We start from the raw sequence: 21349 nt of genomic DNA on the forward strand, positions 1-21349 counted from the left end.
AAGTTGTAAAAATTACTCTAATTTTCCTAAACTTCTAATACATATATATCGAGCGATAAATCATAAATAAACTTCTGCGAAGTTTCTTTAAAATTGCTTCAGATTTAAATTTTCCATTATTTTTTTACTAACATTTTGTTCCACCCTAGTGCATTAGCCGACTTAAATTTTGAGTCTATAGATTTTGTAGAAGTCTATCAAATTCTGTCCAGATCGAGTGATATTTAAATGTGTGTATTTGGGACAAACCTTTATATATAGCCCCCAACACATTTGACGGATGTGATATGGTATCGAAAATTTAGATCTACAAAGTGGTGCAGGGTATAATATAGTCGGCCCCGCCCGACTTTAGACTTTCCTTACTTGTTTTTTACTAACATTGTGTTCCACCCTAGCGCATTAACCGACTTAAATTTTGAGTCTATAGATTTTGTAAAATTCTATCAAATTCTGTCCAGATCGAGTGATATTTAAATGTATGTATTTGGGACAAACCTTTATATATAGCCCCAACACATTTGACGGATGTGATATGGTGTCGAAAATTTAGATCTACAAAGTGGTGCAGGGTATAATATAGTCGGCCCCGCCCGACTTTAGACTTTCCTTACTTGTTTTTCACTTTAAACAACCAAATAGGTTATTTTCAAAGAATAATCCAAAAGAATTTCATTGGAAGTGAAAAAAAAAAAAAATTGATGGAGAATCCCGGGATGCTCTTGTTTGGCCCCCCTCACAATATATTCGAGTAGACGTGTCTGCCTAACAGTGTACATATTTACTAAAATAATTAAATAGTATGACAGTTAGTAAACATTTTATTCCCAAAAAATAAATGTAAATAATTTCGATCGTAATGTTAATCTAATTCGACTATACAAAATATCGCCGGATTATACAACTAAAAGGAAATGAAACAGACTAAGACAACAAAGTTTACGCACATTGATCATTGACGTAAACACACCTGTTTAGTTAGATTGGAATGTACGCACAATAGTTTTATGTCACTATACACTTAAAAAAAAGGGGATACAAAAGCCAATTTATACTTTTTATTACTTAATAAAAATTATTTTGTCTTAGTAGTCCGGAATTACATAAAATTTGTAAATTTTAAAAACATTTCTAGAACTTCGAATTCCACTTCCTTCAAAATAGTAAAATTTCGTTATCTAAAGAAAACAATTAATTATATCTAATAATAATTTTATTGATTTAAAATTAAAAAAAAAACAAATAAGTAAAGTCTAAAGTCGGACGGGGCCGACTATATTATACCCTTCACCACTATGAAGGCCAAAATTTGTGTTATAATCTCAACTACTTCACATTTGCTGCAGACAATTTTTTTACTTCTACAAAAGGAGACAATTTTTTTACTTCTACAAAATCTCTAGAATTACAAAATCTCGGCTAACGCTATCCAGTTAATTGGAGGAAACTTCCATTGAAAATGGGTCTACCACATTTCCCCAACTCTGGTGTACGTTTATATGGGAGCTATATATAATCTGAACTGATTTTGACTAAATTTGAAATGTATAGTTAGAATAATAATTCTGCTATCTATGCGAAATTTCACGTAAATGGGAGTATAAATTTGGCCCCCCTGGTCATATGAGTGCAGTTAACCATATTATTAAACGTACACTTTGTGTAAATTTTGAATCAAATCAGGGCAAAATTCTGGCTTTTGAGGCCATATAAGTGCAAATCGGACGAAAGGTATAATTTTTATCGATGGACTAATTTTTATCGATTATCTTGAGAAGGGAAAAACCATCAACAGTGACTACTATATGGCGTTATTGGAGCGTATGAAGGTCGAAATCGCGACAAAACGGCCCCATATGAAGACGAAAGAAGTGTTGTTCCACAAAGACAACGCACCGTGCCACAAGTCATTGAGAACGATGGCAAAAATTCATGAATTGGGCTTCGAATTGCTTCCCCACCCACCGTATTCTCCAGATCTGGCCCCCAGTGACTTTTTCTTGTTCTCTGGTTGGCTGCAATGAAGAGGTGATCGCCGAAACTGAGGCCTATTTTGAAGCAAACCCGAAGGAGTACTACCAAAATGGTATCAAAAAATTGGAAGGTCGTTATAATCGTTGTATCGCTCGTGAAGGGAACTATGTTGAATAATAAAAACGAATTTTTACAAAAAAAATGTGTTTTTGTTTGTTAGACCGGGGACTTATCAGCCAACCTGTTATAGGTAAGTCTACAAATAATTACGAATTGATATGGACTTTTGCACGGTACTTGGAGAGCCTGAATTGAAATATGGGGGTCGCTTATATGGGGGGCTACAAATATGAACTTGATATGGACCAATTTTTGTGTTTTTGGGGATCGATTTATCTGAGGGCTATATATAACTATAGACCGTTATGGACCTAGTTAGACATGGTTGTTAACGGCCATATACTAGCACAATGTACCAAATTTCAATTGACTCGGATGAAATTTGCTCCTCCAAGTGGCTCGAAAACCAAATCTCGGGATCGGTTTACATGGGGGCTATATATGATTATGGACTGATATGGACCACTTTTGACATGGTTGTTAAATATCATGTAAGCACCACGTACCAAATTTGGAATTAATTTTGCTTCTCCGAGAGGCTCCAAAACTAAATCTCGGGATGGGTTTATATGGGGCTATATATAATTATGGACTGATATGAACCAATTCCTGCATGATTGTTGGATACCATATACTAACATCACGTACCAAATTTCAACCGAATCGGATGAATTTTGCTCTTCCAAGGGGCTCCGGAGTTCAAATCTGGGGATCGGTTTATATGGGGGCTATATATAATTATGAACCGATGTGGACAAATTTGTGCATGGTTATTAGAGACCATATACTAACACAATGTACCAAATTTCCGCCTTATCGGATGGCATTTGCTTCCCGTAAGTCAAATTGGGGGATCGGTTTATATGGGGGCTAATATAATTACGGACCGATGTGGACCAATTTTTGCTTAGTTGTTAGAGATCATATGCTAATTTTGCTTATCTTAGAGGCAAATTTCATCCGATACCCCCATACCCCCAGAGCCAAATCTGGGGATGTGGGGGGCTATACGTAAAAGTGGACCGATATGACCCATTTGCAAATACTTGTGCCAAGTTTCAAGTCGATAGCTTGTTTCGTTCGGAAATTAGTGTGATTTCAACAGACGGACGGACGGACATGCTTAGATCGACTCAGAATTTCACCGCGGCCCAGAATATATATACTTTATAAGGTCTTAGAGCAATATTTCGATGTGTTACAAACGGAATGAGAAAGTTAATATACCCCCATCATATGGTGGAGGGTATGTACGAAATTTGAAGAAGATCGGTTCATAAATACGTGAATGATGATCAAATCGGTGATAAATATATATGGCAGCTATATCCAAATCTGAACCGATTTTTTCCAAAATCAATAGCGATTGTCTTTGACCAGAAGAAAGACCCCATGCCAAAATTGTGGAGTCCGATCGTTCTCAATTTTGGCATGCGAGCTGTACTTTGTGCACAAAATTACATATACAGACAGACGGACGGACAGACAGACATACATCGCTAAATCGGCTCAGAATTTAATTCTAAACCGATCGGTATACTAAAAGATGGGTCTATGACTATTATTTCTTGGCGTTACATACAAATGCACAAACTTATTATACCCTGTACCACAGTGGTGGTGAAGGGTATAAAAACTTTCATATATGTAAGGAAAACAGTTGGAACTTAGAGGGTACATAAGATTCGGCCTGGTCGACTTTCGGATCCTCCACCATGGATTGTGTAGAAACTTCTGCGAAAGACTGTCATCCACAATCGAATTATTTGCGTTGTGATAATACCTACCGATGGCAAGGTATCTTAAAACTTCTTAACATCGTTTTCTAAATTGTGAGTTAGTCCATATATGGTATATATTAGAAAAATAAGTATGTAAAGTCTAAAGTCGGGCGGGGCCGACTATATTATACCCTGCACCGCTATGTAGGCCAAAATTTGTGTTACCATCTCAACTACTTCACATTTGCTGGAAACTATATAAAGGAGACAATTTTTTTTTACTTCTACAAAATCTCTGGAATTAAAATTTTAATCGGCTAACGCTATCCAGTTAATTGGAGGAAACTTCCATTGAAAATGGGTCTAAAATGTGTAACAGTCTACCATATTTCGCCAACTCTGGTGTACATATATATGGGAGCTATATATAATCTGAACCGATTTTGACTACATTTGACATGTATAGTTAGAATAATAATTCTGCTATCTATGCTAAATTTCACGTAAATGGGAGTATAGCTTTGGCCCCCCTGGCCATATGAGTGCAAATCGGACGGAAGATATATATGGGAGCCATATCTAAATCTGAACCGATTTCAACCAAACTTGGCACAATTACCGATACTACTAAACGTAGTCCTTGTGCGAAATTTGAAGCAAAACCCTGGATTTTGAGGCCATATAAGTTCAAATCGGACGAGAGATATATAGGAGCTATATCTAAATCTGAATAGATTTTGACCATATTTGGCACATACAATAGTATAGTTAAAAGTACCGCTTATGCAAAATTGGAAGTAAGTCAGGACAAAACTCTAGCTTTTGAGACCATATAAATAAGTCCAAATCGGGCGAAAGATATATATGTGAGCTATATCTAAATCTGAACCGATTTTAACAAAATTTGACACAGTTAACGATACTATTAAACGTACCCCTTGTGCAAAATTTGAAGCAAATCACGACAAAACTCTGGCTTTTGTGGCCATATAAATTCAAATCGGACGAATGATATAAAGGGTGATACGGTCAAAATTTGGTCAAAAAACCTGAACACCCCTCATTTTGAAGGTGTGTGTGTAGAATGTTGCTCCTATTTTGATTTTGGAATTCACTCTTCAGTTGTCAAAATGCCTTCCAAGCAAGAAGAGCAGCGTATCAAAATTTTGCTCGCACATCGCGAAAATCCGAGCTACTCGCACGCAAAGCTGGCAAAATCGCTAAAAGTTGCCAAATCAACCGTTACAAATGTAATTAAAGTGTTTGGGGAACGTTTGTCGATAGCCAGGAAGTCTGGATCGGGGGGAAATCGAAAACCGGAAGCCGCTGAGACGACAAAGAGAGTTGCCGGTAGTTTCAAGCGAAACTCTAACCTCTATCTCCGAGATGCCGCAAAGAAGCTGGGTGTAGCGTCTACAACCGTGCATCGAGCCAAAAAACGAGCCGGACTATTGACTTACAAGAAGGTAGTGACTCCAAATCGCGATGATAAACAAAATACGACGGCCAAAGCGCGATCCCGGAGGCTGTACACGACGATGCTGACGAAGTTTGACTGCGTGGTAATGGACGACGAAACCTACGTCAAAGCCGACTACAAGCAGCTTCCGGGACAGGAGTTTTATACGGCAAAAGGAAGGGGAAAGGTAGCAGATATTTTCAAGCACATAAAACTGTCAAAGTTCGCAAAGAAATATCTGGTTTGGCAAGCCATCTGTACCTGTGGCTTGAAAAGCAGCATTTTCATAGCTTCCGGGACTGTCAACCAAGAAATTTACGTGAAAGAGTGTTTGAATAAACGTCTGCTGCCTTTCCTGAAGAAACACGGTTGTTCCGTACTGTTTTGGCCGGATTTGACATCTTGCTATTACGGTAAAAAGGCCATGAAGTGGTACGCCGCCAACAACGTGCAGGTGGTTCCCAAGGACAAGAACCCTCCCAACATGCCAGAGCTCGCCCCAATTGAGAAATACTGGGCTATTGTCAAGCGGAACCTAAAGAAGACCAAAAAAAAACTGCTAAGGACGAACAGCAGTTCAAGGCAAACTGGCTTTCTGCGCCGAAGAAGGTGGACAAGGTGGCTGTACAAAATCTGATGGCAGGTGTCAAGCGTGATGCCCGGCAATTCGGATTTGGAAAAGCGAAAGCCTAACTGAATATTTTTCCTGAATTTTATACTAATTGAACTTGAAAAAGAAATTTAATTTGATTTTTTAAATAAACGATTTCACCGATTTACACGCGTTTTCCCTTGACCAAATTTTGACCGTATCACCCTTTATTGGTCCATGTTTTGGTATAGGCCCCATATAGACCTAACTCCCGAATTTATTTCTAGGACTTAAAATCAAGGCGTTATTTCATCATATACACGATATGTTTGTGATTTCTCTAAATCTCAAACAAAATTGGCTCTCATAAATCCAGAATCTGAGCTGGTCTTCATAGGTCGAATCTTTATTTTTTTTCTTCGGGAAGCGTACTGGTTGAACTGATTTGCTTGGGAGAAGATTTGCCATCAAACCCCCTAAAATGCTATATATTATCAAGTAACCCGCTACGACGATGAGTTTTCAAAGTAAACTATTATATTTGATTCATGGTGGTGGGTATTTAAGATTCGGTCCGGCCGAACTTACTGCTGTATACACTTGTTTGATAGTCGATTTGCCTTCATCGACCGCTTTACACTTGTTTGATAGTCCATTTGCCTTCATCGACCGCTTTACTTTGTTGTATTACATATAAGCCACCCTGTATATCAAATACAAAAATTTAATTTTTCGTACATTCAGCTCCCGATTAATTAAAAATATTTCATTTTTGTAATAAAAGAAGAAAATTTAGTTTTCTCCCTTTCCTCTCTCCTGTCTCGCTCTCTATCTCTCTCTCTCTTTAAGACAAAGTCAATAAATTACCAGCACAATGAAATTGACTAAACTTTCTTACCTTATTTGAATTTTAAATTTCTACCATTTACTTACTACGAAAACCTTAATTATCATTCATGTCCTTCGCATTCTGCCATAACGTGAAACATTAAAACATGGACACATGCAAAAACATTTTATTGAATTATTTATTTGTACGAAAAGGATTACGAAGCGCAATGTAAATAAAAATCCATAAAGATGATTGCCTTAATTAAATTCTACGCCATTCTATGTCATTGTTGTTGTTGTTGTCATTCCCGAAGTCATGGATGATTGTGCGTTGGTATGAGTGAATTTCCTTTTCTTCCCTTTTGTTATCATCGTTTTGGCTCTTCTGTTCATTTTATGTTCCTGCTGCATTGGATATCAGTGGGTTTTCCAATGATTTTGTCTTTGCTTCTTCTTTAGCTGATGGAGTGTCAACAGCCTGTTCCTGTTCCTCCTTATCAATTTCCAATTTGGTGACTTTCTTTAGAGTGTCTATGGTTTGTTGATATAATTTTTTTGCCAATTCTTTATCCTCGCCTAGGGGGGAAGATTGGGCAATTTCGCAATCACTAAAAAAACGAGAAAGACGGAATGCATAAATATAGAAATTAGGTGAAGTATTAAGAAATTACTATAAAATAAAGAAAAGTACGCCTTAAGATATGCTCTATAAAATCTTAATTAATTTAAATAAGGCCAGACCAAATCTTATGTACCCGCCACCATGGATTGACCATGGAAGTTCTACTAAAAAGTGTCATATAAAATAGAATTTCTTGGAAGATAACACTAGCCGATCTCAAGTTATTTTGAAACTTAAATGATTATGAACCAAATACCACGGTAATTTCAACCGGATCAGATAAAATTAGCTTGAGGCTTCAGAAGTCAAATCGGTTTATGTGGGGATATATGTTAATAATAAATTTATACGGATGAAGTTTTGCAACATTAGTAGAAGTGATATACTGACATCATATATTTTAACTGAATCGGATGAATTTTTTTCTAGGATGCTCAAAAAGTAAAATCTGGGAATCGGTTTATATGGGGGCTGTATATAATTATGGTCCGATATGGACCAATTTTTGCATGGTAGCTAGAGGTCATAGGTAACACTGTGTATCAAATTTCAACCGGATCGGATGAACTTGAATCCACAAGCCAAATCTGGGGATCGGTTTATATGGGGCTACAATAAAATTACAACTAAAAACAAGTAAGGAAAGTCTAAAGTCGGGCGGAGCCGACTATATTATACCCTGTACCACTTTGTAGTTCTAAATTTTCGATACCATATCACATCCGCCAAATGTGTTGGGTGCTATATATAAAGGTTTGTCCCAAATACATACTTTTAAATATCACTCGATGTGGACAGAATTTGATAGACTTTTACAAAATCTATAGACTCAAAATTTAAGTTGGCTAATGCACTAGGGTGGAACACAATTTTAGTAAAAACAAGTAAGGAAAGTCTAAAGTCGGGCGGGGCCGACTATATTATACCCTGCACCACTTTGTGGATCTAAATTTCCGATACCATATCACATCCGTCAAATGTGTTGGGGGCTATATATAAAGGTTTGTCCCAAATACATACATTTAAATATCACTCGATTTGGACAGAATTTGATAGACTTCTACAAAATCTATAGACTCAAAATTTAAGTCGGCTAATGCACTAGGGTGGAGCACAATGTTAGTAAAAAAATATGGGAAACATTTAAATCTGAAGCAATTTTAAGGAAACTTCGCAAAAGTTTATTTATGATTTATCGCTCGATATATATGTACTAGAAGTTTAGGAAAATTAGAGTCATTTTTACAACTTTTCGACTAAGCAGTGGCGATTTTACAAGGAAAATGTTGGTATTTTGACCATTTTTGTCGAAATCAGAAAAACATATATATGGGAGCTATATCTAAATCTGAACCGATTTCAACCAAATTTGGCACGCATAGCTACAATGCTAATTCTACTCCCTGTGCAAAATTTCAACTAAATCGGAGTAAAAAATTGGCCTCTGTGGTCATATGAGTGTAAATTGGGCGAAAGCTATATATGGGAGCTATATATAAATCTGAACCGATTTCAATCAAATTTGGCACGCATAGCTACAATGCTAAATCTTCTCCATGTGCAAAATTCCAACCAAATTGGGCCAAAACTCTGGCTATTAGAACCATATTAGTCCATATCGGGCGAAAGATATATATGGGAGCTATATCTAAATCTGAACCGATTTCAATCAAATTTTGCAGACTTAACTGCACTACTAATTATACTCCGAGTGTAAAATTTCAAACAAATTGGGCCAAAACTCTGGCTTCTAGGACCATATTAGTCCATATCGGGCGAAAGATATATATGGGAGCTATATCCAAATCTGAATCGATTTCAACCAAATTTGGCACGCATGGCTACAATGCTAAATCTACTCCCTGTGCAAAATTTCAACCAAATTGGGACAAATCTCTGGCTTTTAGGACCATATTAGTCCATATCGGGCGAAAGATATATATGGGAGCTATATCTAAATCTGAACCGATTTCTTCCAAAATCAATAGGGTTCTATTCTGACCCAAATTAGGAACATGTGCTAAATTTGAAGGAGATTGGACTTAAATTGCGACCTAGACTTTGATCACAAAAATGTGTTCACAGACAGACGGACGGACGGACAGACGGACATGGTTATATCGACTCAGGGACCCACCCTGAGCATTATTGCCAAAGACACCATGTGTCTATCTCGTCTCCTTCTGGGTGTTACAAACATATGCACTAACTTATAATACCCTGTTCCACAGTGTGGCGCAGGGTATAAATATGGGAAACATTTAAATCTGAAGCAATTTTAAGGAAACTTCGCAAAAGTTTATTTATGATTTATCGCTCGATATATATGTATTAGAAGTTTAGGAAAATTAGAGTCATTTTTACAACTTTTCGACTAAGCAGTGGCGATTTTACAAGGAAAATGTTGGTATTTTGACCATTTTTGTCGAAATCAGAAAAACATATATATGGGAGCTATATCTAAATCTTAACCGATATCAATCAAATTTGCCACACATGACTATATTACTAATTGTACTCCAAGTGCAAAATTTCAACCAAATTGGGCAAAAACTCTGGCTTCTGGGGCCATATAAGTCCATATCGGGCGAAAAATATATATGGAAGCTATATCTAAATCTGAACCGATTTCAATCAAATTTGGTACACATGACTATACTACCATTTTTACTCCTTGTGCAAAATTTCAAGCTAATCGGGATAAAACTCTAGCTTCTGGGTACATATAAGTGCATATCGGGCGAAAGATATATATGGGAACTATATCTAAATCTGAATCGATTTCAACCAAATTTGGCACGCATAGCTACAATGCTAAATCTACTCCCTGTGCAAAATTTCAACCAAATTGGGCCAAAACTCTGGCTTGTAGGACCATATTAGTTCATATCGGGCGAAAGATATATATGGGTGCTATATCTAAATCTGAACCGATTTCAATCAAATTTTGCACACTTGACTATACTACTAATTGTACTCCTAGAGCAAAATGTCAACCAAATTCGACCAAAAATCTGGCTTCTGGGGCCATATAAGACCATATCGGGCGAAAGATATATATGGGAGCTATATCTAAATCTGAACCGATTTCAAACAAATTTTGCACACTTTACTATACAACTAAGTGTTATGTTTGTACAAAATTTCAAACAAATCGGAATAAAACTCTGGCTGCTGGGTCCATATTAGTGCATATCGGGCGAAAGATATATATCGGAGCATATCTAAATCTTAACCGATTTCTTCCAAAATCAATAGGGTTCTATTCTGACCCAAATTAGGCCAAATTTGTGCCAAATTTGAAGGCGATTGGACTTAAATTGCGACCTAGACTTTGATCACAAAAATGTGTTCACAGACAGACGGACATGGTTATATCGACTCAGGGGTCCACCCTGAGCATTATTGCCAAAGACACCATGTGTCTATCTTGTCTCCTTCTGGGTGTTACAAACATATGCACTAACTTATAATACCCTGTTCCACAGTGTGGCGCAGGGTATAACAAGTATATACGGCCATAGGTTAGGTTAGGTGGCAGCCCGATGTATCAGGCTCACTTATACTATTCAGTCCATTGTGATAAATATAGACGGCCATAAGTTCGGCCAGGCCGAATTTTATGTACCCTCCACAATGGATTGCGTAGAAACTTCTACGAAAGACTGTCATCCACAATCGAATTACTTGGGTTGTGGTATCTTAACATAAAACTTCTTAACATCGTTTTTAAAATTGTGAGTTAGTCCATATGTGGTAAAGAGCCAGAATTGAAATATGGGGGTTGCTTATATGAGGGCTACACAGTCTACCACAAAATTACATACGGTTAAATAATTTATATTTTCATTAAATAATCGGAGGGTTCAAGTGTAGTTTTTGTTGGGTTTAATAAACTGCCTGAATTTATTCTGATAATTGGTTGATAGTTTTGCTGCAAGTAGAGGATGCTGATGAGGAATGTGGTAATTCCGAAACGTGCGTCCATCCAACCATCTTGCAGTCTATAGGGCTTTGCCCAAATAAATTTGACAAACATTCTTTTCCTCTGTTGGTTAAGCTACACTTGTAGTTTAGTCAATGTATGGTTTTAAGCTGAAATAAAAAACAACAATAATCAAATTTTAAAAAATATGCATATATATCCTTTCGTTTAAGTAAATTAATTTGAAAATCAAAGTAATTGTTAATTTTCAAGAATATTTTTTTCGTATGGGTTATAAACAACAACAAGAAACATATTTAGTTAAGAGGTAAAAAACTCAGGGGTATGTAAACTTGTGTGAGACTGTGTATATAAAATTATGAACTTGATATGGACCAATTTTTGTGTTACTGGGGATCGATTTATCTGAGGGCTATATATAACTATAGACCGATATGGACCTAGTTAGACATGGTTGTTAACGGCCATATACTAGCACAATGTACAAAATTTCAACTGACTCGGATGAAATTTGCTCCTCCAAGAGGCTCCAAAACCAAATCTCGGGATCGCTTTATATGGGTGCTGTATATGATTATGGACTTATATGGACCACTTTTGGCATGGCTGTTAAATATCATATACTACCACAACGTACCAAATTTCAACCAGATCGGATGAATTTTGCTTATCCAAAAGGCACCGGAGATCAAATCTGGGAATCGGTTTATATAGGGGCTATATATAATTATGGACCGATTTCGACCAATTTTTGCATGGGTGTTTGGGACCATATATTAACACCACGTACCAAATTTTAACTGAAGCAGATGCATTTTGGTTTGCCAAGAGGCTCCGGAGGTCAAATCTGGTGTTCGGTTTATATGGGGACTATATAATTATGGACCGATGTGGACCATTTTTTGATGGTCATTAGAGACCACACTGTTAGAAAAATATGTTTTTCATATGTTCCGATATAAACAAAATGTGTTTCGGGCACAATTTTAAAACACGATATGTTTAAGTGCAAACATGTAATGTTCCTAAACTAACACAAAATGTTTGGGACACATATGTTAATATGTTCGAATATATTATGTTTGGGGCATGAATGTTTCATAAAAATAATATGCGTGAATGTAAACATATATAAATTTACAAATTTCGAGTAAACATATATATGTTGTGATACTTTATTCAGAGAGCGACAGAGAGAAAGAAATAGAGATGGAAACCGGGAGGGTTGAATAAAAAGATATCAACATAACACAGCGAGAGAATGAAATGAGAGCAATTTCTGTGAAACCGCTTGTATGTTGTTTCGGAAAACTGTTTTATGATAAGGCCATAAATATTATTTAATTTGAATAAAGAGAATAGACATTCGGAACAAAGAGAATAGACTTTTGAAAAACAAACAGCATATTTTTTCGCCTTGAGAGCAGCATTTTATGTATGTGTGGACATGTGTTTTGTTTATCATTTTGGCATTATGGGCACAATTTTTTTCTTGGTTCGTTAAAAGAAATCAGGGGTCTTCATAAAAATAACGAAATGGCACTATACTCTTTTTAGAGTTGGGACAGTAAAATGAAATAAGGAGGAAATAGTGAAAAATGACCCAGTAAAATGTATAAAAACAAAGTTTAGTTCCTCTTTATTAATAAGTAGTCCACGAGGAGTTGACGGGCATTAAGTTCGAGTTTTGCAGCTAAAACAATTTAAAAAGTTTATTTTCTTTAAAATGAATTATTAAAGAAAAATAAAAGGCATTTTAGAGCGATGGTGTTAAATACTAGTAAAAAACTGTTCACGCCTAAATAAGTTTATGTTTATATTATAAATTTATTTATGTATGTTTATACTCGACTCCACGTTCTTCTTTTGTTAGAGTTTTTTAATTCCTTCCAAATTTTAAAGTTTTGTACCAAAAACAGTTTTTTGTTACAAAGTTGTTATTTTTGCAATAAAAAAAATAATATTTTATCCAAAAATCAGTCAATTTCGTTTATATCAAGCACTGTTACTGACTATAAATCTTTAATAACCCACATTTCGAAGTTTCATTATAAAAATTTAATATAGTATAGATATAAATGTGTAAATTAAAAAAAAATGTTCGGTCGGAGCAGGGATTGAACCCACGACCCTTTGCATGCAAGGCAGACATGCTAACCACTGCTCCACGTGGCAAACAAATGTATGTTTCTGTTAAATAATGTTATGTTTGCATGGGCTCGTGGGCGCTGCAAACTATGCTATATAAATGTAACTTATAACAATAATTATCTACTGGTGACTATAACAGCTACGTAGCCCAGTGGATAGTGTGTTGGCTTACAAATTGTATGGTCCTCGGTTCGATTCTCCGTGCAGGCAAAAGGTAAAATTTAAAAAATTTATAAAAGTGAATAATTTCTTCAACATTATTTGTATTACAGAAAAAGGTGCCAAGAACTAAAATATTTCGTGGAAGTGAAAATTACGAGTATGTTAGGCAATGAGCACAATCGTCTTTGGGAAAAATTCTTCCAAGTATATAATATTTTTGGGCTCAAAATGCTTCCAAACATATAATATGTTCACAAACATATTAATGTTTCGGCAGTATCCAATAATATATATGCTTCCTGCAAAATATGTTTGGAACATATGTTAAAGAAGCGATTTTTTTTGAGGGTGCATATACTAACACCATGTACCAAATTTCAGCCGGATCGGATGAAAGTTGCTTCTCTTAGAGGCTCCGCAATCCAAATCGGGAGATCGGTTTATATGGGGGCTATATATAATTATGGACCGATGTGGACAATTTTTTGCATGGTTGTTAGAGATCATATGCTGACACCAAGTACCCAATTTCCGCCTTATCGGATGGCATTTGCTTCTCTTAGAGTTCCCGCAGGCCAAATTTAGGGGTCCGTTTATATGGGGGCTATACGTAACAGTGGACCGCTATGGCCCATTTGCAATACCATCTGACCTACGTCAATAACAACTACTTATACCAAGTTTCAAGTCGATAGCTTGTTTCGTTCGAAAATTAGCGTGATTTCTACAGACGGACGGACGGACGGAGATGCTTAGATCGACTCAGAATTTCACCACGACCCAGAATATATATACCTTATGGGGTATTAGAGTAATATTTCGATGTGTTACAAACGGAATGACAAAGTTAATATACCCCCATCCTATGGTGGAGGGTATAAAAATATGGGAAATATGAAGCGAGAGAAATTTTAATGCAATTGTACAAAAGAGCATTTATGATATATCAGGCGATACATATGTATTCGAGATATAGGACAATTTAATAATATTTACAATTTTTGCTACTTAGCAGTGGCGATTTTACAAGGATATTGGTTAGATCCCGCCAAGATATGTGGTCAAGTGTGTGTTGTGATATATTATTTGGTCAAGTCGGGCGACTTGGAGCCTTATTTAAAAGTCAAGCGTTCAGTGGAAATTCTGGCATTACAGTGTGTAGGATATGACTAAGATGTGGGGAAATCATCACAGAATTTTGTGTAAAGTGTTGGAATTTTGGCCATATTTGTGTAAACCGGAAAAACGAATATATGGAGGCTTCATCTAAATCTGAACCATATTAGATCAAACTTGACACACTTAAATATCATCCCAGCAAAAAAAGCGCGGCCAAATAAGTAATGAAAATGTTCTTTTTGGATTCGGAAGTGGTGCAAAATTGACGCAGAAGCGATGAATTTAACATGGGCTTGTCATATGACGGAAGTACTCCCTTTCAACAACCGTTGCCCCGAATTTGCATCACTTCTTTAGGTGTGATCCGAATTCAATGTTTAGGATGTAAATTAAAAAATTCTGTGATATTTTTTAAATAAATATTTTTTTATAATTTTTAATGCATTCTAACGCTTGTCGGGAACGTTTGACCTGAAATATTTTTAAAAATTCACAATTTTTCAGATTGGATTTAGCATTTTTGTCGACAAAATTTAAACGGACAGACAGACAGACCGACATTGCTAAATCGACTTAGAATTTAATTCTAAGACGATAGTTATACTTAACAATGGGTCTGAGACTTTTCCTTCTTGGCGTTACATACAAATGCACAAACTTATTATACCCGGTATCACACTAGTGGTGAAGGGTATAAAAATATGGGAAATTTAAAGCTAGGGCCATTTTTATGCAATTGAACAAAAGTGCATTTATGATTTATCGGACGATACATATCCCAACAAAAACAAAATTGAAAGTTCTTCTTTATTTTAACTACACGGAAGTTTTTTTAATTCAATTTGTTATAACTCGCTTTTTTCATATTTTTAATGGGTAGTTTTAATTTTTTTGTGGAAGTGGTGGGCATCCGTCCTATGACAAGCCCATGTTAAATATATCGCTTCTGTGTCAATTATGCATCACTTCCAAATTCAAAAAGAACATTTTCACTAATTTTTTGGCGATGCTTTTTTGCTGGGATGTGTTAAAGGGATTCGACAATTTGAAGCATTTTTAAAATGTTTGCTACTTAGAAGTGGTAATTTTACAAGGCTATTGGCTATATCTCACCAATTTTGGGTTGTGAAATATTATTTGGCCAAATGGGGCGTCATTTACCTAAGTCGGAGCTTTGTCTAAATCTCAATTGTTCTATGGAAAATCTTATGTACTTAAATCTGAACCGAATTAAACACTTAAGAAGGTAAAATCTATTCTACACTAAAAAAATATTTACGTGATAATAAAGATTACGCAACCTAAATTTTAGGATGCGCAATTTATAAAATATTAAGGAAAATTTCTTTTTTTTTAAATAATGAAATATTAATAAAAATAAACTTTACAATCATTGCTTCAAAAAAATTTTGTTTTTTTTTTAATTTTGAACAAAAATTTTGGAAATTTGTGTCCCCCCGTTGAGGTCGTATGTCTTTGAACTAAGACAAATATTCCTTAACTCTTAAATAAACAATGTCACCGATTCCTCTGAGGTAGCTACACTGTAAGTAACTTTTGCCAATCTTCAAACGACTACCATATTGTATCTTCTTTCCTAGCCATTAAAGAAAAAATTGTACAAATTTATAAATCTAACTTACTTGAAAAATTCACCAGATACATGCTTCAACTTGGGATCCGTGGCCAAATGTATGGCACATTGTGCTCCTTGTGAAGGACTTTTCATAAAGAGCCACATCCATGGATAGGTCATGACACGAATACATAGAGCGGACATTAGGGGTGAACTGTGCCAACAAACATTTGTCCGTCCATCGAATCATCCATTGGTGTTTGTCGAACATCGCCAGGAAGGAAGGAAGGAAGTGTCCAGCCAGAAGAGTTCGCCAACATAGCCAGAGCAAGCATCATCATCATCATGAGTAATACCAGCACCATTAATAGCAGCAATGAAATTATGAAAAGGGAGAGAGAGAGAAAAAAAGATGGGAAATGAAAAATCTGTCATAGTTCAAGGCTATCTATGTGTGTTGTTGGAGTTAGTGGCTGCATCTTCATTTTACAGAGTGGGTAGTGGTTCGTAATTTGGCGGAAATAGTCGAACATTTTAGGTGAAATACGGAAATGCAACATTTTTCATTTTGGTGTGAAACACAAATCCTAGAAAAAAAAACTAATTTTGAATTTTTTTGGTAAGCAATATATGTTTCTTCGAAATATTTAAATGCTTTATGGGTTTATGTTTGCTTCTTTCAACGTTAGTTGAGGGCATCACTAGCTTTCGATTCTGTACGGAAATCGGTTTCGAGTAGAGTGATAAAAAACCTGGGGGTTTTTCGACAATCGGTTTTTCTTGGTTTAGAAAACCCAGACTTTGTTTCCAAAACCGGTTAACCGTGTGTTTTGAAACAAATAAACGGCATAACCGGTTTTCATGAAAGCTCACAATTTTGAAAGGAAAATCTAATTTTATTGTCACAAAAAATCAACGAAAAAAATTATGAAATTATTTTTTCCGTTGATTTTTATATTAATTTGGACACAATTTTTTTTTAAATTTAAATGTATGTTGCAACTATTTCGAAGTGTTTTCATTGCAGCTTTTTAAAATACCCAGACGCAGTGTTGCCAAATGTAGGGGAAATTCCCTACATGTAGAATTTTTTTCATCTTTAAGGGATGTATGGGCACAACGTAGGGACTTTTTCACTCAACACAATTTTTAATAATTTTTAAATTTTGGTGCTTCTAGAGGAGGAAATTAGAAGCCGGCAAGGCTTGATCTTTAACAATGTACGGTTATTCCTATAGAAACTTTTGTTAAAATTTTATTTTATGGAAAATTTTCTCAAAATTTTATTTCTTTGCAAAACTTTCTCAAAATTTTAGTTCTATAGAAAATGTTTTCAAAATTTTATTTCCATAAAAAATTTTGTCAAAATTTTATTTCTATGGAAAACTTTCTCAAAATGTTACTGCTATCGAAAATTTTCTCAAAATTTTATTTCTATGGAAAACTTTCGCAAAAATTTATTTTTGTGGAAAATTTTCTCAACATTTTATTTCTATAGAAAATTTTATAATTTTTTTTATACCCTCCATCATAGGATGGGGGTATATTAACTTTGTCATTCCGTTTGTAACACATCGAAATATTGCTCTAAGACCCCATAAAGTATATATATTCTGGGTCGTGGTGAAATTCTGAGTCGATCTAAGCATGTCCGTCCGTCCGTCCGTCTGTTGAAATCACGCTAACTTCCGAACGAAACAAGCTATCGACTTGAAACTTGGCACAAGTAGTTGTTATCGATGTAGGTCGGATGGTATTGAAAATGGGCCATATCGGTCCACTTTTACGTATAGCCCCCATATAAAGGGACCCTCAGATTTGGTTTGTGGAGCCTCTAACAGAAGCATATTTCATCCGATCCGGCTGAAATTTGGTACATGGTGTTGGTATGTGGTCTCTAACAACCATGCAAAAATTGGTCGACATCGGTCCATAATTATATATAGCCCCCATATAAACCGATCCTCAGATTTGGCTTGTGGAGCCTCTAAGAGAAGCATATTTAATCCGATGCGGCTGAAATTTGGTACATGGTGTTAGTATATGGTCTCTAACAATCATGCAAAAATTGGTCGACATCGGTCCATAATTATATATAGCCCCCATATAAACCGATCCCCAGATTTGGCTTGCGGAGCCTCAAAGAGAAGCAAATTTCATCCGATCCGGCTGAAATTTGGTACATGATGTTGGTATATGGTCTCTAACAACCATGCCAAAATTGGTCCATATCGGTCCATAATTATATATAGCCCCCATATAAACCGATCCCCAGATTTGGCTTGTGGAGCCTCTAAGAGAAGCATATTTCATCCGAATCGGCTGAAATTTGGTACATTGTTTTGGTATATGGTCTCTAGCAATCGTGCAAAAATTGGTCCACATCGGTCCATAATTATATATAGCGCACATATAAACCGATCCCCAGATTTGGGTTGCGGAGCCTCTAAGAGAAGCAACTTTCATCCGATCCGGCTGGAATTTGGTACATGGTATTGGTATATGGTCTCTAGCAACCGTGCAAAAATTGGTCCATATCGGTCCATAATTATATATAGCCCCCATATAAAACGTTCTCCAGATTTGACCTCAAATTAGGAACGTGGTGTTAGTATATGGTCGCTAACAACCATACCAAAATTGGTCCAATCACACAAAAATTGGTCCATATCGGTTCATAATCATGGTTGCCACTAGAACCAAAAATAATCTACCAAAATTTTATTTCTCTAGAAAATTTTGTCAAAATTTTATTTCTAGAGAAAATTTTGTTAAAATTTTATTCGGTTCATAATAAAATTTTCATCATTGTCAAAATTTTATTTCTATAGAAAATTTTGTTCAAATTTTATTCGGTTCATAATCATGGTTGCCACTCGATCCAAAAATAATCTACCAAGATTTTATTTCTATAGAAAATTTTGTTAAAATTTTATTTCTGTAGAAAATTTTGTCAAAATTTTATGTCTACTTTGTCAAACTGAATTATATACGTATTGGATCGATCTTTTTTGATTTAATATATACCACGTATGTACTTACATACAATTTAGAAGATGGTGTTAGGAGGTTTTAAGATACCTTGCCATCGGCAAGTGTTACCGCAACTTAAGTAATTCGATTGTGGGTGGCAGTGTTTAGAAGAAGTTTCTACGCAATCCATGATGGAGGGTACATAAGCTTCGGCCTGGCCGAACTTACGGCCGTATATACTTGTTTTTCTTTAACAAATTTTGTCAGAAATTTATCTAAGTTTCTTCAATAGAAAATTTTGTCAAAATTTTATCCCTATAGAAAATTTTGTCAAAATTTTATCCCTATAGAAAATTTTGTCAAAATTTTATTTCTATGGGAAACTTTCGCAAAATTTTTTTTTTGTAGAAAATTTTCTCATCTTTTTATTTCTATCGAAAATTTTATAAATTTTTTTCTTTAGAAAATGTTGTCAGAAATTTATTTCTATAGGGAAGTTCGTCAAAATTTTTTATACCCTCCACCATAGGTTGGGGGTATATTAACCTTGTCATTCCGTTTGTAACACATCGAAATATTGCTCTAAGACCCCATAAAGTATATATATTCTGGGTCGTGGTGAAATTCTGAGTCGATCTGTGCATGTCCGTCCGCCCGTCCGTCGTTCTGTTGAAATCACGCTAACTTCCGAACGAAACAAGCTATCGACTTGAAACTTGGCACAAGTAGTTGTTATTGATGTAGGTCAGACGGTATTGAAAATGGGCCATATCGGTTCACTTTTACGTATAGCCCCCATATAAACGGACCCCCAAATTTGGCTTGCGATTGCTCTAAGAGAAGCAAATTTCACCCGATCCGGCAGAAATTTGGTACATGGTGTTAGTATATGATCTCTAACAACCACGCGAAAATTGGTCCATATCGGTCCATAATTACATATAGCCCCCATATAAACCGATCCCCCGATTTGGCTAGCGGAGCCTCTAAGAGAACCAAATTTCATTCGATCCGGCTGAAATTTGGTACATAGTGTTAATATATGGTCTCTAATGACCATGCAAAAATTGGTCCACATCGGCCCATAATTATATATAGCCCCCATATAAACTGATTCCCAGATTTGACTCCCGGAGCCTCTTAGAGGAGCAAAAGTCATCCGATCCGATTGAAATTGGGTCCGTGGTGTTAGTATATTGTCTCTAACAACCATGCCAAAATTGGTCCATATCGGCCTATAATTATATATAGCCCCCATATAAGCCGATCCCCAGATTTGACCTCCGGAGCCTCTTAGAGGAGAAAAATTCATGCGATCCGGTTGAAATTGGGTACGTGGTGTTAGTATAATTATATATAACCCCCATATAAATCGATCCACAGATTTTCGGTCTCTAGTTATATATAGGCGATCCCCAATCACACAAAAATTGGTACTTATCGGTTCATAATCATGGTTGCTACTCGAGCCAAAAATAATCTACCAAAATTTTATTTTTATAGAAAACATTGTCAAAATGTTATTTCTATAGAAAATTTTGTCAACATTTTATTTCTATAGAAAATGTTGTCAAAATTTTATTTCTTTAGAATATTTTGTCAAAATTTTATTTCTAAATATAGAAAATTTTGTCAGAATTTTATTTCTATAGAAAATTTTATCCAAATTTCATTTCTATAGAATTTTTTTTTCAAATTTTACTTCTATAGAAAATGTTGTCAAAATTTTATTTTGTTAAAATTTTATTTCTATAGAAACTTTAAACTTAATTATATACGTATTTAATCGGCCTTTTTTAGTTTAATATATACCACGCATGGACTATATGGTATATATTACCGTGTTAGGAAGTTTTAAGATACCTTGCCATCGGCAAGTGTTACCGCAACCCAAGTAATTCGATTGTGGATGACAGTCTTCAGTAGAAGTTTCTACGCAATCCATGGTGGAGGGTACATAAGCTTCGGCCTGGCCGAACTTACGGCCGTATATACTTGTTTTTATATAAAAATTCTGTCAAAATTTTATTTCTATAGATAATTTTGTCAAAATTTTATTTCTATAGAAAATTTTCTCAAAATTTTATTTCTATACAAATTTTT

The 21349-nt window shown here is 35.5% G+C and overlaps 1 protein-coding gene across 1 annotated transcript in view; it reads right to left on the reverse strand.

The window, feature by feature from the left end:
- Positions 1-6876: 6876 nt before the first annotated feature.
- The window catches only part of naz (nazgul), a 262005-nt gene continuing 247532 nt past the window's right edge, over positions 6877-21349 (reverse strand). The window contains exons 4-5 of the mRNA XM_075288437.1: positions 16341-16487; positions 6877-7305 (exon numbers count right to left, since the gene is read on the reverse strand). Coding sequence (XP_075144552.1) covers positions 7092-7305; positions 16341-16487 — 361 coding nt within the window. The 3' untranslated portion in view covers positions 6877-7091. The remainder of the gene's footprint in view (positions 7306-16340; positions 16488-21349) is intronic.

The sequence above is a fragment of the Haematobia irritans genome, chromosome 1, assembly GCF_050003625.1.
Source record: "Haematobia irritans isolate KBUSLIRL chromosome 1, ASM5000362v1, whole genome shotgun sequence".
In the NCBI taxonomy this organism is placed as follows: domain Eukaryota; kingdom Metazoa; phylum Arthropoda; class Insecta; order Diptera; family Muscidae; genus Haematobia; species Haematobia irritans.